Source organism: Heterodontus francisci, chromosome 22 (genome assembly GCF_036365525.1).
Source record: "Heterodontus francisci isolate sHetFra1 chromosome 22, sHetFra1.hap1, whole genome shotgun sequence".
Classification (NCBI taxonomy): Eukaryota; Metazoa; Chordata; class Chondrichthyes; order Heterodontiformes; family Heterodontidae; genus Heterodontus; species Heterodontus francisci.
In genome coordinates this window covers 78,138,045-78,153,114 of record NC_090392.1, presented here as the reverse complement: position 1 = coordinate 78,153,114, position 15,070 = coordinate 78,138,045, and the positions used below count along the sequence as shown (strand labels likewise).

The window sequence follows — 15,070 nt, the reverse complement described above, 5'->3', positions numbered from 1 at the left end:
CCATGTGTGCTACCAACCATGCCATATGAGGCAGAATCATGGACGACGAGAAAATATGTAGAATAAAAATGTGTCCAGCTCAAAGAGCAATGAAAAGGCAAATCTTCGACATCTTTACACCTGATTTTATCACAAATGATGAAATATGTTCAGAAGATAAATGAAGCCAGATGGGCTGGCATGTTACTCAAAGAAATGGTAATAGGTGGACAAGGCAGCTAAGGAAGTGGCAGCCAAGAACAGGAAAAAGGGGGAGACTGAGAAAATGGAGAGATGACAATGTCATACCTCAGACCAAATGGGAGAGAACAGCAAGGGGTGGAGATAACTGGAAAAGAGGGTTACATCCTACAGTGGATGAACACGACGACAATGATGACTCATGTTAAATCATCACTCCTCCTTCATTGACTCATTCCTTTGCATCTCTGACCTCTCAGCCCTACAACCTTCCCTGAACACTCGGTCCTCAGACACTGGTCTTTTGTACATCCTCTCTCCCTTGGAGATGTCATTATCTTATGCCATGCATTCAAAATCTCTCCCCTAATCCTGCCTTCTCTCCATCTCCCTTTCCTCCTTGAAACTTAAAGCTAGTATCCTCTCCTTTAAGGCAATGTCCATTTTTGTCTGATCACACCTCTGAAGTGCCTTGGGACATGTTTCTACATTAAAGGCAGTATATAAATACAAGCTGTTGGAGAGAGCGGGCAGGGATTCACTGAATAGTCGCATCTAGGAGGTATGGAAGATATGAATGAAAGTTTCAGCAACAGATGAACTGAGGCAGGGGCGAAGTTAGGGAGATGGAAATAGGCCATTTAGTGATGGCACAAAATAAGGTAATCTCGGGGTCAAATGTGATACCAAGTTTGCGAGGAGACCGACTTAACCTCAGACTGTTGCCAGGGGAGGAACGGAGCCAGCAGCTAGAGAATGGAGCCTAGAGCGGGGACTGAAAAAAATGACTTCAGTCTTCCCAATATTTAATTGGAGGAAAGACCTGCTCATCCAGCACTGGATGTCAGATAAGCAGTCTGATAATTTAGCAACAGTGGAGTCATTGAGAAGAGGAGTGGGGAGGTATAGCTGAGTGTCACCAGTGTACATGTGAAAACTAATGCCATGCTTTCCGATAAGAAAAACCATTCAGTCTATCCATAATTATCTTGAAGAGGTTTGGATGAAGACAACTCTTCAGCAGAGCTTGGTTTAGCGTCTCAGTTGACAGACACCGAATGCAGCTTAGCTTTTGTTTTTCTCAGGATATACCAATGGAATAACAGTCTTTCCCTTTTAATGTCACTGAAATTCAATACAGATTATAAACACTTTCAGTCTCTGCCAGTTTTTACTATCTTGAAAGGTCACATTGAGACCATTCTATGTTTCATTTGTACGCCTGGGGGAAGAAATCTCTTGCCAATTTCAATCTGTTCAAAGTAACCAAAATAAATACAAGAGCAAAAGCAGCTGATGTTAACAGTGTTGCATTAAAACCTCCCTTTCTTTCGAATACATAAACTATCAAAGATTAAGAGCACATTTTAACATGGTCTACTTAGAACGAAGTGGGCAGTTTTCAACTTGGGCAGACAAAGGGCACTTTGTTTAACTAACTGGCATTATAACATCTTGCAGTAATTCACAGCTCTATCACAATGGCTATTCCCATGCTGCTTCAAAAGCTGTAGCTGTGTTTTACACAAAAAGCAGATTTTTCTTTGAGATTTTGAAAACCCCTTGGCTGGGGAGCAGGGGTGCAGTGCACATCCAACCATCTGAAAGTGACCTGATATAACTGTGGGCCATTTGACTGGTGTTTGTTGGCTTTTGCAATTCTGAATCCATCAATAAAACATATATGCTTATTATTTGCTCAGTTGGTACCAGAGTACTAAAATAGATCTGTCAAAGCTCTTAGGGGACCTGTAATGTACTTAGTTGCAGAAAAGTACATCAGAATCCAAATGAACTCAAAGCCAGCTTACCAAAATGTGTTATGCTTGGATTATGGAAGATGATCAAGAATACATTTTAATATAGTCTACTTACAGCTTTCAACTTTGGTAGACTAGGGGGATTTGATAGGAAGCATTAGGAGGGCACATGCTCCTTGGAAAATAGTCTCATGGAGTACAGGAACAAAGGAATCTAGGGGTACAGATATACAAAAACTAAAACTACAGACAGGTTAATTAAGGCCATTTAAAAAAAAAATGCTAACAAAGCACAAGTTCATTTCTAGAGTAATAGAATTGAAAGAGAAGTTATGTTAAATTTGTACATGGAACCAGATGCAGTTTGTTGTTGTGATGGGGAGTTATAGGTTTATTCTGGATGGATGAGCTAACTGGATCAAACATTTTCCCTTAACCTTGTGATTTTGTGAAATTTCAGAAACCATCTCAAAATTACGAATGGCTTGCAACTGTTCGCATATTCACTGAATAAGTTAATTACTTACACATGTATTACTGACTCATTTAAGTGTGTGAGCATTTCAGTCAGAACTGAGAAATTGATACTTATAAATTCAAGTCAGCCACTCAATTTGAAGAGTGTAGACATATTTAGGATACATCAGCGTAGTTATGAGTGAAATGAATAGAACAACTCACACCAAATTATAAACAAAAAGGCCACAGCTCAAACATGCACGCTTTCATATCAGAAAGGCATTTACTACTGTAGTGCACAATTATATATATGTAAATGTCTCCACTGTATACTGTGAAAACTGGCATGGACTAGATGGGCCAAATGACCTCCTTCTGTGCCATAATGATAGAGTACTGTGCATAGTTCTGGTCTCAATATTGTTTTTTTTAAAAACGGAAAATTGAGGCACTGGAGAAATTGCAAATATGACTTACAAGGATGATGCCAGAACTAGCTGCAATGATTGAACAAAGCTGGGGCTCTTTCCTCAAGAAGAGAAGTCCAAGGGGTGACCTAATAGAGGCCTTTAAGGTTGGAAAGAAGATTGATAGGACTATTTTCTCTTATGTCTACCCTATGCATGAGGGAGACCAAACTTAGGGGCGATAAATATAAGACAGTCACTAATAAATCCAATAGGGAATTTAAGAGAAGCTTGTTTACCCAGAAAGTGGTTTGAATTTGGAACCTAACCATCAAAAGAATGAGAGACAAACAGCATTGATGCAGTTGAGGGAAAGCTCGATAAAGTACATGAGGCAGAAAGGAATAGAAGGATATGCTGAGAGGGTGAGATGAAGAGATGCAGGAGGAGGCTTATGTGGAGCTTAAAACACTGGCATGGTTCAGCTGGATGAAATGGACTGTTTGTGCTGTACTATCTCCAGTAACCAAACAGACCGCCAGGTTCAATGAACTGATGTCAGCCGCCACAATACCAGGGGTTTCACAATTGTTCTCACTGCTCCTAGGTTAGAGGAAATGGAAGACATAAAGGCCAAAGATTCTGATAATTATCCAGAAGCCCTGTTATTAACATGCTTGCATAGAAGTGGAACAAGGACCACGTTAGGAGTAGCATGCTAATATACATTGATGAGCCACAAATGAGGAATGGCCGCCTTCAAAAATCAGAGAGCAGCCAGAATTTGCAGAACCATGTCTGCAGGAATAAACACGGCAAAAAAAATGAAATTGAACATCCCCCCCATCACGACCATAAACTTAAACTTACCTTTTACTTTGTCAGAATCTGCCAATTCTACAGTAACCTACAAGATACAAAATTCTCTTCCAACCTTATAATATTTTCCATCCCATTTGCCAAGGTAAAGTTAGTCAGTTTTTTTTAATATCAGTACAGAAACCAACCATCCATAATGTCACAGAACTGTATTTTTTTTCTCCTCTGTTTGAAACAGTGCCTTTAAGACTGCAAAAAAAAAGTGTACTTCTAGAACAGAGAAGTGTTAGATTTCTGAGAACAGTGTGCCACAGCTGCATTGGTTACCTAGGCAACAGCGGGATATAGAGGTCACATGGTATAATGTTTCAATTTAACTGTGTAAAAACCAGCTAAAACCAGTTTTTGGAGACACTACCAAAGTGTGCTTACTGAAGAAAGGAGCTATGTCTCACATGACGGATGTTGAGGTTAGGGACAGATGTTTGATTACTCTAGGTCAAGTCGGCATAAGGAGGTTGGGTATTCTAAAAGGCATTAAGGTGGACAAGTCCCCAGGTCCGGATGGGATCTATCCCAGGTTACTGAGGGAAGAGAGAGAGAGGAAATAGCTGGGGCCTTAACAGATATCTTTGCAGCATCCTTAAACACAGGTGAGGTCCTGGAGGACTGGAGAATTGCTAATGTTGTCCCCTTGTTTAAGAAGGGTAGCAGGGAAAATCCTAGTAATTATAGACCGGTGAGCCTGACGTCAGCGGTAGGGAAGCTGCTGGAGAAGATACTGAGGGATAGGATCTATTCCCATTTGGAAGAAAATGAGCTCATCAGTGATAGGCAACATGGTTTTGTGCAGGGAAGGTCATGTCTTACCAACTTAATAGAATTCTTTGAGGAAGTGACAAAGTTGATTGATGAGGGAAGGGCTGTAGATGTCATATACATGGACTTCAGTAAAGGCGTTTGATAAGGTTCCCCATGGTAGGCTGATGGAGAAAGTGAAGTCGCATGGGGTCCAGGGTGTACTAGCTAGATGGATAAAGAACTGGCTGGGCAACAGGAGACAGAGTAGTAGTGGAAGGGAGTTTCTCAAAATGGAGACATGTGACCAGTGGTGTTCCACAGGGATCAGTGCTGGGACCACTGTTGTTTGTGATATACATAAATGATTTGGTGGAGTAGCAGATACTGAAGGGGACTGTCAGAGAATACAGCAGAATATAGATAGATTGGAGAGTTGGGCAGAGAAATGGCAGATGGAGTTCAATCAGGGTAAATGCGAGGTGATGCATTTTGGAAGATCCAATTCAAGAGTGAACTATACAGTAAATGGAAAAGTCTGGGGAAAATTGATGTACAGAGAGATTTGGGTGTTCAGGTCCATTGTTCCCTGAAGGTGGCAATGCAGGTCAATAGAGTGGTCAAGAAGGCATACGGCATGCTTTCCTTCATCGGACGGGGTATTGAGTACAAGAGTTGGCAGGTCATGTTACAGTTGTATAAGACTTTGGTTCGGCCACATTTGGAATACTACGTGCAGTTCTGGTCGCCACATTACCAAAAGGATGTAGATGCTTTGGAGAGGGTGCAGAGGAGGTTCACCAGGATGTTGCCTGGTATGGAGGGCGCTAGCTATGAAGAGAGGTTGAGTAGATTAGGATTATTTTCATTAGAAAGACGGAGGTTGAGGGGGGACCTGATTGAGGTGTACAAAATCATGAGAGGTATAGACAGGGTGGATAGCAAGAAGCTTTTTCCCCCCAGAGTGGGGGATTCAATTACGAGGGGTCACGAGTTCAAAGTGAGAGGGGAAAAGTTTAGGGGGGGATATGCGTGGAAAGTTCTTTACGCAGAGGGTGGTGGGTGCCTGGAATGCGTTGCCAGCGGAGGTGGTAGACGCGGGCACGATAGCGTCTTTTAAGATGTATCTAGACAGATACATGAGTGGGCAGGAAGCAAAGAGATACAGACCCTTAGACAATAGGCGACATGTTTAGCTAGAGGATCTGGATCGGCGCAGGCTTGGAGGGCCTGTGCTGTAATTTTCTTTGTTCTTTGTTCTCAGCAGAAATTCTACAATGAGCTACAGGCCATGTTAATTGCCTGAGAAAAAAAATTCTTTGAAGCAACCATTTGTATTGCTGGAGATAGCAAAATTCCTTTTCTTTACTTCCAATCTAAGAGTCTTTGCTTCAAGATTGACTCTCTCGATAGATTTTGTTTGCTGGAATTCACAGTAAAGTTTTGACTGAGAGACTGCCGATTTAAAAACATTTAAGTAGACCTGTTGCTGTGCTCATTGGTGAAAGAGCTGTGTGACGCCTACTGCAGCCGAATGCCTATCTGCTAACAGGCTGTTTCATCAAATCCGCATGGAGACTTCGAGTGGCATTTGATAATTTTTTTTTTTTTTAAACACGAGGATACCTCACCCATCAGGAACGTAACCCACAAAGACTAACAACCCAGTTATTTATTTATTCTTGAGAAACAGCTAATTTTATTTATTTTTTTTTTTAAAAACAGCAATTTTTTTTTTTAAGTTAACCGTTAGTTTTGAGTGTGTGTGTGTGAATGGGGGATTTGGTTAAGAAGTTAAGGTCTTTAGACATAGGTTTATCTTAATAGTGTTTAAGATTTACTTTTTAATAAATAGTTAATTTGTTGTTGTCTAAAGATACGTTATATTCTGGGGGTTACTAAAATGCTTAATTTGGCTGTTTCCCAGTTGGGTGGGAAAATTTTAATAACATGCTGCGACCTGTGGAATGAAGGGACTGAATTGACGGTGCATTGCTCCCGCCTCGGTCGTAACAATAATAAATCTTGTTTGACATTTCATCTTTCTAAAACTCCTACAGTGCACCAGGATACTGCTGTAAAGCCAAATTTGGGATGTCTGAAGGTTGTGAAAGATGATGCATTTTCCTTCCATTTGGCTAATGTTTATTCCAAAATGTTAACTTTTGAAGCTGATGTAATGAGTGACTGGAGTTTAAACAAAAAACTTGGTAAAATGACATAGCCCTGTTTAGAGTTTGCACTTTATTTTTTGACTTCCAGATTCCAACTTCAGAATTGTGGGCGAAACCACTTGCTGTGCAATATTAAAGGAGATTTAATCCATTTAAAGCAAACGAGTTTAAATCTTAGTTACAATAGCAGACAAAAGAATGTCACACAACTGCGTTAACATTTATACACCATTCTTCCACATGGCAAACAATCCATTTAAGTCGAGCATCTTCTCTTGGTGCAACTTTGTTGATGGCTGTGAAGGCCAATCCTTGAGAAGCAGGTTCTGCCACAAGCGCTGCACATGAAGCTGCCAAGTGATGCTGAAAGTTGTTTTTGACCAATACGCAGATTTGATCTCATCCTTTTGGCTTCTTGCATGAAATTTATATTGTAAAGTTTTAGATTTTTGACTGCAACTCATAATTCAGAGCTCAAACCTTGCTTTAGTGAAGAAAATTGCAAAATTGGACATGTGAAAGGGCTACACAGAATAACCATGTGCAGAATTGTTTGAACGTCGGAGTTAACTAGCCTGACCAAATCATCTGGGGAAAGTAGACATATGGGGTGCTTGTCTGAGGGGAAAGTAAACGATCAAGGAACTAGTAACATTCTCATGATATCTTGCAGCTACTTTGATGGCAGAAGAGGAAATTCAGTTTTGAACCCCAGGATAGTAATGGGAAGATTAATTGAATAAAACACAACTTGAATCGGTATCCTGGTGCACTACAGGAGTTTTATAAAGATGAAATGTCAAACATGATTTATTGTCATTGTTACGACCAAGACAGGAACAATGAACTGTCAATTCAGTCCCATCACTCCACAGGTCGCAGCATATTATTACTTCTGAAGTGCTATAATGCAAGGAAACACAAACTCCCACAAAAAAAATGAAACAAATGACCAGATAATCTGTTTTACTGATGGTAGAGGGATTCATGTTCCGTAGGGAGAACACTCTCGCTCTTCTTCAGATTGTGTAATGGGATTTACTTACATCCACTTCGGGGATGACAGATCTTCAGTTTAACTCCTCATCTGACAGTACAGCACTGATGTGTCAGCCTAGATTATGTGCTAAAGTGCCTGAAGTGGGGCTTCAATGCAAATACCTTCGCAGAAGCAAGCTACCACTGAACTAAGGCGGATGCCTCATCTAAAATTCATCTTAAAACTAGTTGCAGTACAATCATATTCTTACTGCTGGAGAAATATTCTTCAAAAGTTGGGTTTGAATGAGGCTTTCTGCTAACTGAGTACTATTAGATAGAGTAATTCGATGCTACCCGCATAATGGAACTATACTGTATAATAAACCAGTCCTTCAGTTAGATTAGTGCACAAAGACACAATAAGCATTTGTCAGTTAATATTTTAGGAACTAAATTTTCAAGTATGTATCATGTGACTTGCTGTTGACAGCTCTCCAAAAATAGTTATATGCATGGTCCACAATAATGACAGCTTTCTGTAGTATGAAAAAAAAATCAAGATAATTGTTTAATATCCCAAAATTGCTGAAAAGCACACTGCACAAATCATTGCAGGGCACCTGTGGATACAGCGGAAGATTGACTGAAGATTCTTAGATGATTACAGAAGTGGAGAAGGGTGGTGTAAGGAGTAGAAATACTCTGGGTCCCAGGTGAGAATCCTGACAAGAATAGCACACAATCACAGAGAGGGGAAGGTAATTTGGGTAGTCTGAATGCAGGTCTTTTGACAACCAATAGGAAATCTAGGCAATGTAAACGTCACACCTTGGAGCAAGGCGGATTGCTTGGACAGAACAAAGGAAGTTTTACTTTTTGCCCAACTTGTGCTAGCCTGTTCGGTTGGGTGGTTGCACACTGAGCACATGGAGATACCCAAGACGTAAATGATCTCTTTCAGAAAAAAATGCATGTATGTAATAAACGTTTTGGTTTCTTTCAAGCACAAGGTTCATGTACCTACCTCACGAGAGTTGTACTTCCTGCACCTCCTGGACTATAATACAGTACATTTTGTAGAGAAAGGGAAAATGTCAGGCCCTCTGCTTCAGAAATATAGAGGTTGGTCACATTACTGTCGACATTGACACAAACAAACACCTGGTCTTCTGACGCATCAGCAACATAATACTCCTAAAGAATGTGCAAAAGAAGTTACATCAAGTGTTCTCACAAACCAATTTCAAGTACAAGATAATCCTATTTTGTAATTTATACTGCATTAACCCCAACTTTACTTAACAGAGACACTTCTTTAATTCATTGCCAGCAATATATAATAGGAGGTTACAGTAGTGGGGACAGATTGGCTAGATGCTGGTACTCTTCACTAAGGGATGGGGAACAGCAAGGAATGAAAAACAGCATCAATCCATTGCATGTAGATAGGCACAAGTAAGTGGTGTGTGAACGGAGGGAAGAAAGCGAGAAGAAAAAAAAAAATAGAAATACAACTAGAGAATGTAACTCCACTACTTTAAACAAACAATCCTGTTCAGTTAGACACCTTGTTTCATCATTTTAATAAATTTAGTTAAGAAATGCTTTTGAGCTAGTGGCTCAATTATCCAACAGTTCCACTGCACATCTAAATCACATCAGGCAGTGGGCCACACCTTTATTGTAGAGAAGTAAAAGTTACCCAGTAGCACAGGATGTTGACATACTAACATGTGTCAGTAACCCACCTAGCTGCACATAGCCAGACACCTAATCTTGTATTTTTAGCAAGGTTTTACGTTTTCAGACAACTGGGTTTCTCCAGTCTAAGACTTTACCAAAGGATGTACATTAATTAATGTAACAATAAAGGAATTAAGCTTTTAATTTTCATATTTATACTCACAGCTATATGATATCTGGTGAGGAAACGTGCTCGTTTCATGGGTTTCCGATTATAGGAGACCCACAACTGTACCACTACCGGGTCACTGCTCCCTAGGAGATGCTATAAAAAAAAAATAAATCGAGTTTCATTTAGCACTGTAAGTGAACAGGTCATTTTCCTCTTTAAAAAGATGGACTATATACATAGGAAGTAAATATTCTTGCTGCATAATTTAATTTTCATTTCCAACCACAAATTGTTGAAAATCTCCTGGAAAATAAAACTTGATAGTGGTACTGAAACATCCCACAGCATGCCATTTGAGAATAAGAATCCAAGCTGTTTGGCTTCATGAGCTGCTTCGGTACATACCATCAAGCGTCAGGGGCTACATGGAATGATTCAATCCATGTTCCCATTAATTATATAAATCTCAGGTAGCTAACATTGACACCCTTGGTGTTCTGATTGCATACCTAGAAATCTGCTATCAATGCTCAAATTTCAAACAGGACAAACCAGCAAGAAATAAGCACAAATAGGATGAAGTTGCCTGGGGTTTGTGGGCTGAATTCCCAGGGCTATTGCTTTGACAATATTTGTGGATGGCTTAAGCAGATTGCTCCAAAGTCTCCCCTTCCTTTTTTGTCACACTGGCCCATTGGGGAAGATGTGCACTACACTACACAGTATTTACTGCATTTTTCTTTATAGAGAAACCCAATTTAAGTGCAATCACCTATAGCTGAGGAAACAAAAACTGAAAATAAAACTAGAAGACAAGTTAATCTGGAAGCTGTTGTGAGCCAACACCCACCTTGGGTTTTAAAACCTTTTAGATGGCAGGAAGGGAAGGCTGAGGGAGGTAAAGAGTACCTTGGTTTTGTTCTTGCAACGTGGCAAACTTTAATAAACCAACTTCCGTTTTATGAAATTTAAAATAAAAATGCTATTAGACACAATTGGTGATGTGATGACATCACTGTACTACATTCCCTACTTTGCAAACCTGAAGTGCCTTGCATTACACTTTACAGAACTACCTCACCTGATAGCAGAAGAATGGCAAGATTATTCCAAAACATGCAACATCATTGATAAGTAGGGCGGCGCAGTGGTTAGCACTGCAGCCTCACAGCTCCAGCGACCCAGGTTCAATTCTGGGTACTGCCTGTGTGGAGTTTGCAAGTTCCCCCTGTGTCTGTGTGGGTTTCTTCCGGGTGCTCCGGTTTCCTCCCACACGCCAAAGACTTGCAGGTTGATAGGTTAATTGGCCATTATAAATTGCCCCTAGTATAGGTAGGTGGTAGGGAAATATAGGGACAGGCGGGGATGTGGTAGGAATATGGAATTAGTGTAGGATTAGTATAAATGGGTGGTTGATGGTCGGCACAGACTTGGTGGGCCGAAGGGCCTGTTTCAGTGCTGTATCTCTAAATAAAAATAATAAAATAATCTATAAGAGATGGAGCACTGAAACTATTTAAAAAATATAGCAACTGAAATTAACTGTGCAACTAAACCACCAGGTGGCAATCTAATGACACACAAACTGGACGATGCAATCCAGCACCTTACACTGGCTTGATTTCTTCATTTTTACTACCCTAACAAAACACTAACACAGTCTGCGATTTCATAATGTTTCTTGTACCTCATACTTCCTTCCGAGCAAAAAAAAAAAGTTGCTTTGAAACATGAATCGGCTTTGAGACAAAGGATTTTGCAACCTAATCACATGTTTGACAACCAGTTAGATGCGAAATGCAACAGATTCGACAAGCCATGATTTTGGCACTGGATCAGCTGGCCCAATTCTGGTTATTCAAATTTTCCTTCCTAAACTCCAGAGAGTCAATTTACACTAGTACTATAAATTTCATCTGGATTCCACAATTTGCAGCCACTCTTCAATTAAAACCCACAAATTAACACCAGCAGGCAGTTAAAGTTCCCATCTGGTTTGTGTCAGTCAAACCGAGTGGCGACCTTGGAATGAGGGAAGTGCAAAACAGGAGATCGGACTCTGCATTTACTGCCCATCACATAACGATGTTCCTGGTTTGGTAATTTTGTAAATCATATACCTGGGTATATTGATTTTTTCCACAGTTTACCCTTTAGGTGCGATGGGAAGTTGCATAACATCCATGTTGCTTCCAAATCAAGATTTAAACATTTCACAAAGTTTGAGATTAACACAAAATCCAGAAGTGACAATAGCTGCAAATAAAATGGTTTCTTTCTTCCACCCCACCCATAATTAGCAATGCATGTAAAATCGCCTCAATTCATTCCAACCATATGCTATTCGAAGCGTCAGCCTTGGTTCAGTGGTAGCGCTTATGCATCTGAGTAAGAAGATTGCAATTCAAACCTCACTCGAGACATAAGCACATTTCAAAAAGTGCTTCATTGGCTGTGAAGCACCTTGGGACATTCTAGGGCCATGAAAGGTACCACAAGTCAATGCTAGTTTGTTTTTTCTTTGATTAGGAAAAGTTAGAAAGTCTCCATCTTGGAATGATGACCAGGATAATCAGCAATTGTCTCCAAGAGGATGATAGCTCCCCACAGTGAACACAGTTGTAAGACGCTATTTCACTAGCATACCAATATTCAATGTTTAAACATACAGATAGACAAAGAATGCTATGTTTCACGGAATCAAAACTTTTAGCAGAGAAGGTAGCCCCTCAGCTGTGAATGTGCCAACTCTAACTACGTTAGAACCATCAAATTAAATCCCATTTTATAGAATCTCTCAAAATGTCAGCAGATAGTGGAAATAGAAATGCACAATATTCTTCATCCCTTTTGTTTTCCTCAAAAGTAGTAAACTCTTTCTCCACTGTTATTTTGTTATAATTCCAGCAGTAAATTGTAAACAGTAAATTGCTAAGTGCAGTTAGCAGCATTTTAACCTTTCCTGGCTATTTTGAGTGCATCATATGAGCTATGCATTTTAAAGAGCTTGTTTACATAGCTATAAATTCTAGTTGAGTTAAATTTATCCTGTTTATCAAATCCTGTGTATAAGGGGAAGAAACCAATCTTATATTAAATAAGTCTTTATTGTGTCCCCTGAATTCTACCTCTGACAGGGTTATGCACATTATTGGTATAAGTCAGAGTTATACAGCACAGAAACAGGCCCTTCGGTCCATCGTGTCCATGCCGGCCATCAAACCCACCTATTCTAATCCCATTTTTCCAGCACTTGGCCCGTAGCCTTGTACGTTATAGCGTTTCAAGTGCTCATCTAAATACTTCTTAAATGTTGAGGGTTCCTGCCTCTACCACCCCTTCAGGCAGTGTGTTCCAGATCCAACCACCCTCTGGGTGAAAAGCTTTTCTTCAAATCCCCTCTAAACCTCCTGCCCCTTACCTTAAATCTATGCCCACTGGTTATTGACACCTCTGCTAAGTGAGAAAGTTTCTTCCTATCTACCCTATCCATGCCCCTCATTTTTGTATACCTCAATCAAATCCCCCCTCAGCCTTCTCTGCTCTAAGGAAAACAACCCTAGCCGATCCAGTCTCTCTTCATAGCTGAAATGCTCCAGCCCAGGCAACATCCTGGTGAATCTCCTCTGCACCCTCTCCAGTGCAATCACATCCTTCCTACAGTGTGGCAACCAGAACTGTACACAGTACTCCAGCTATGGCCTAACTAGCGTTTTATACAGCTCCATCACAACCTCCCTGCTCTTACATTCTATGCCTAATAAAGGCAAGTATTCCAATGTATCCAGAATGCAAATATAACCTTTCCATGTAAACTGCAGATGAAATGGAAACATTAGATTGGAAAAACACTAAAAGGGTGGCTTTCTCCATGAATCCACCTTATGTCTTATTTGATGGATATAAAAATACAAAAGAATGGTTTTGAATAAACAGAAACCCGTGACTTGAACAGAGTCTTACAGTACCGAACAGTGCAGTTAAGGGGTTGCTAGGAGGCTGTTTAATGATAGGTCACCATGTCAACATATTAACCATCAGCCCTTTTGTTCAGACACTACTGTAAAGAAAATTCAACATGCATTCAGCAGTAAGTGACTCGGATCTATTCTCTCTACTACTTCTGATAAGCACTGAAAAACGAAAAGTCCAAACACAATGATAGGAAACTCTGAACCAGTATTTACAGTACTCCCAAGACTAAATCTGCAATAATTTGATCAGCATAAAAGATAAAATCATATCCTTTTGTCTCTGCTCCTTGAAAAAGGTAGCTGTAGTCCTCACTAGTTTGAGGAACACCCATTACCTTGACAAGCTGGTCGCCAAAAAAGATATGAAGTGATAGCAACAAAAGGGTTCCTCTTCAATATAAAAATTCTGAATACAAAATGCTAGCAAATAACTCATACCCAATAAACCGCTACGATAGTTTAGGCGAATTTTGATTGCAGTGTCGTATTTGCTGCTAACAGCAGCACCTGACAAGATGAGCTATGGAAGAACATGAAGATGAAAGATCAGCAAGCTTGCACATAAATAAACTACATAACGGCCAAATGGAAAATTCAGAAAGTGCTGCTCAATGAAGCACAGCAGCATGAAACTGAATACAATAATTGCAGAAAAAGGGAAGGCAAGGTAGACCTGAAATGGCAATTATATAAAAAATGAATAGAACTAATGGCATTGGGGATGCTACAAGAAAAGCTCTCAAGTCTGTTTACTTTCTCAAAGCTCTCACTGTATGCTCAAAATGTTGACTCGTTGCTGCCGTATGGTTCCACATGAACTCGAGCCCCATTCTTTACAGATGAGCCTAAATAATAAACATCGGTAAGCTAATGTAAACCAATCCTATCCTCACCCAACACTCGTACACATTAAAACAATTTCCATCAGGGTCACTGGATAGGAACTGGAACTCAGGCCGATTTCTCCTCTGTCCTGGGAGTGGTTTTGAAGTGCCCTGACCATCACCCCACTGGAACCAGCAAATTCGGCATATACCAAGAATTGAATCCACTGCCTTTACCTGCTGAACTAACAAAGTGCTACTCATTAACAAAAAGTTTTCATTCAATAGGTAACCTGTAATGACATATGGTTAACCATTTTTTAAAATGGTGCATTTCAGAACAGAATGTTAATGTGCAACTCACAACTGAAAAGTCCAAGACATAAAAATCAAAGATCAAGTGTAGGTGGTGACCTGAAAATGTTCCACAGACACAAAAGGATCAGGAGTAAGACAGGAATTAAATCAAAACACTAACCAGAAGCAAGGGATTTCTTTCAATGGAAACCATCTTTTTAGAGTTCACAGCTAAATATTTATTTCTGAAAGCACAGACCATCTACCAGGTCCCAATTTATCTGGGCTAGAGTGAAATTTGATTTGATCTTTACCTCAACTCCATCTATCTGCCTTTACTGCATATCCCTGGATACTGTTACGACCAGGTGAGCAATGTCTAGGGGTCTTTTGCTAGCTTTACCTGGTCTTATTGTAACAGGGTTTAATTTTAAACAGTGTTTTTAGCTCCCTTTTTGTGAATCCTTGGTCACAACTTTCCAATTATAAGGCAAAGAAATAAGCACAAACAGGCTTTCTTTGGTTTAAAAGATGAAATTTAT

General features: G+C 40.0%; 1 protein-coding gene across 2 annotated transcripts in view; it reads right to left on the bottom strand.

Annotated features, from left to right (window-relative positions):
* sorl1 (sortilin-related receptor, L(DLR class) A repeats containing) overlaps window positions 1-15,070 on the bottom strand; it is a 185,587-nt gene that overhangs the window by 92,840 nt on the left and 77,677 nt on the right. For both annotated transcript variants that reach the window (XM_068054134.1, XM_068054135.1), the window contains exons 7-8: window positions 9,485-9,586; window positions 8,603-8,772 (exon numbers count right to left, since the gene is read on the bottom strand). In XM_068054134.1, the coding sequence (XP_067910235.1) occupies window positions 8,603-8,772; window positions 9,485-9,586 (272 nt within the window). The remainder of the gene's footprint in view (window positions 1-8,602; window positions 8,773-9,484; window positions 9,587-15,070) is intronic.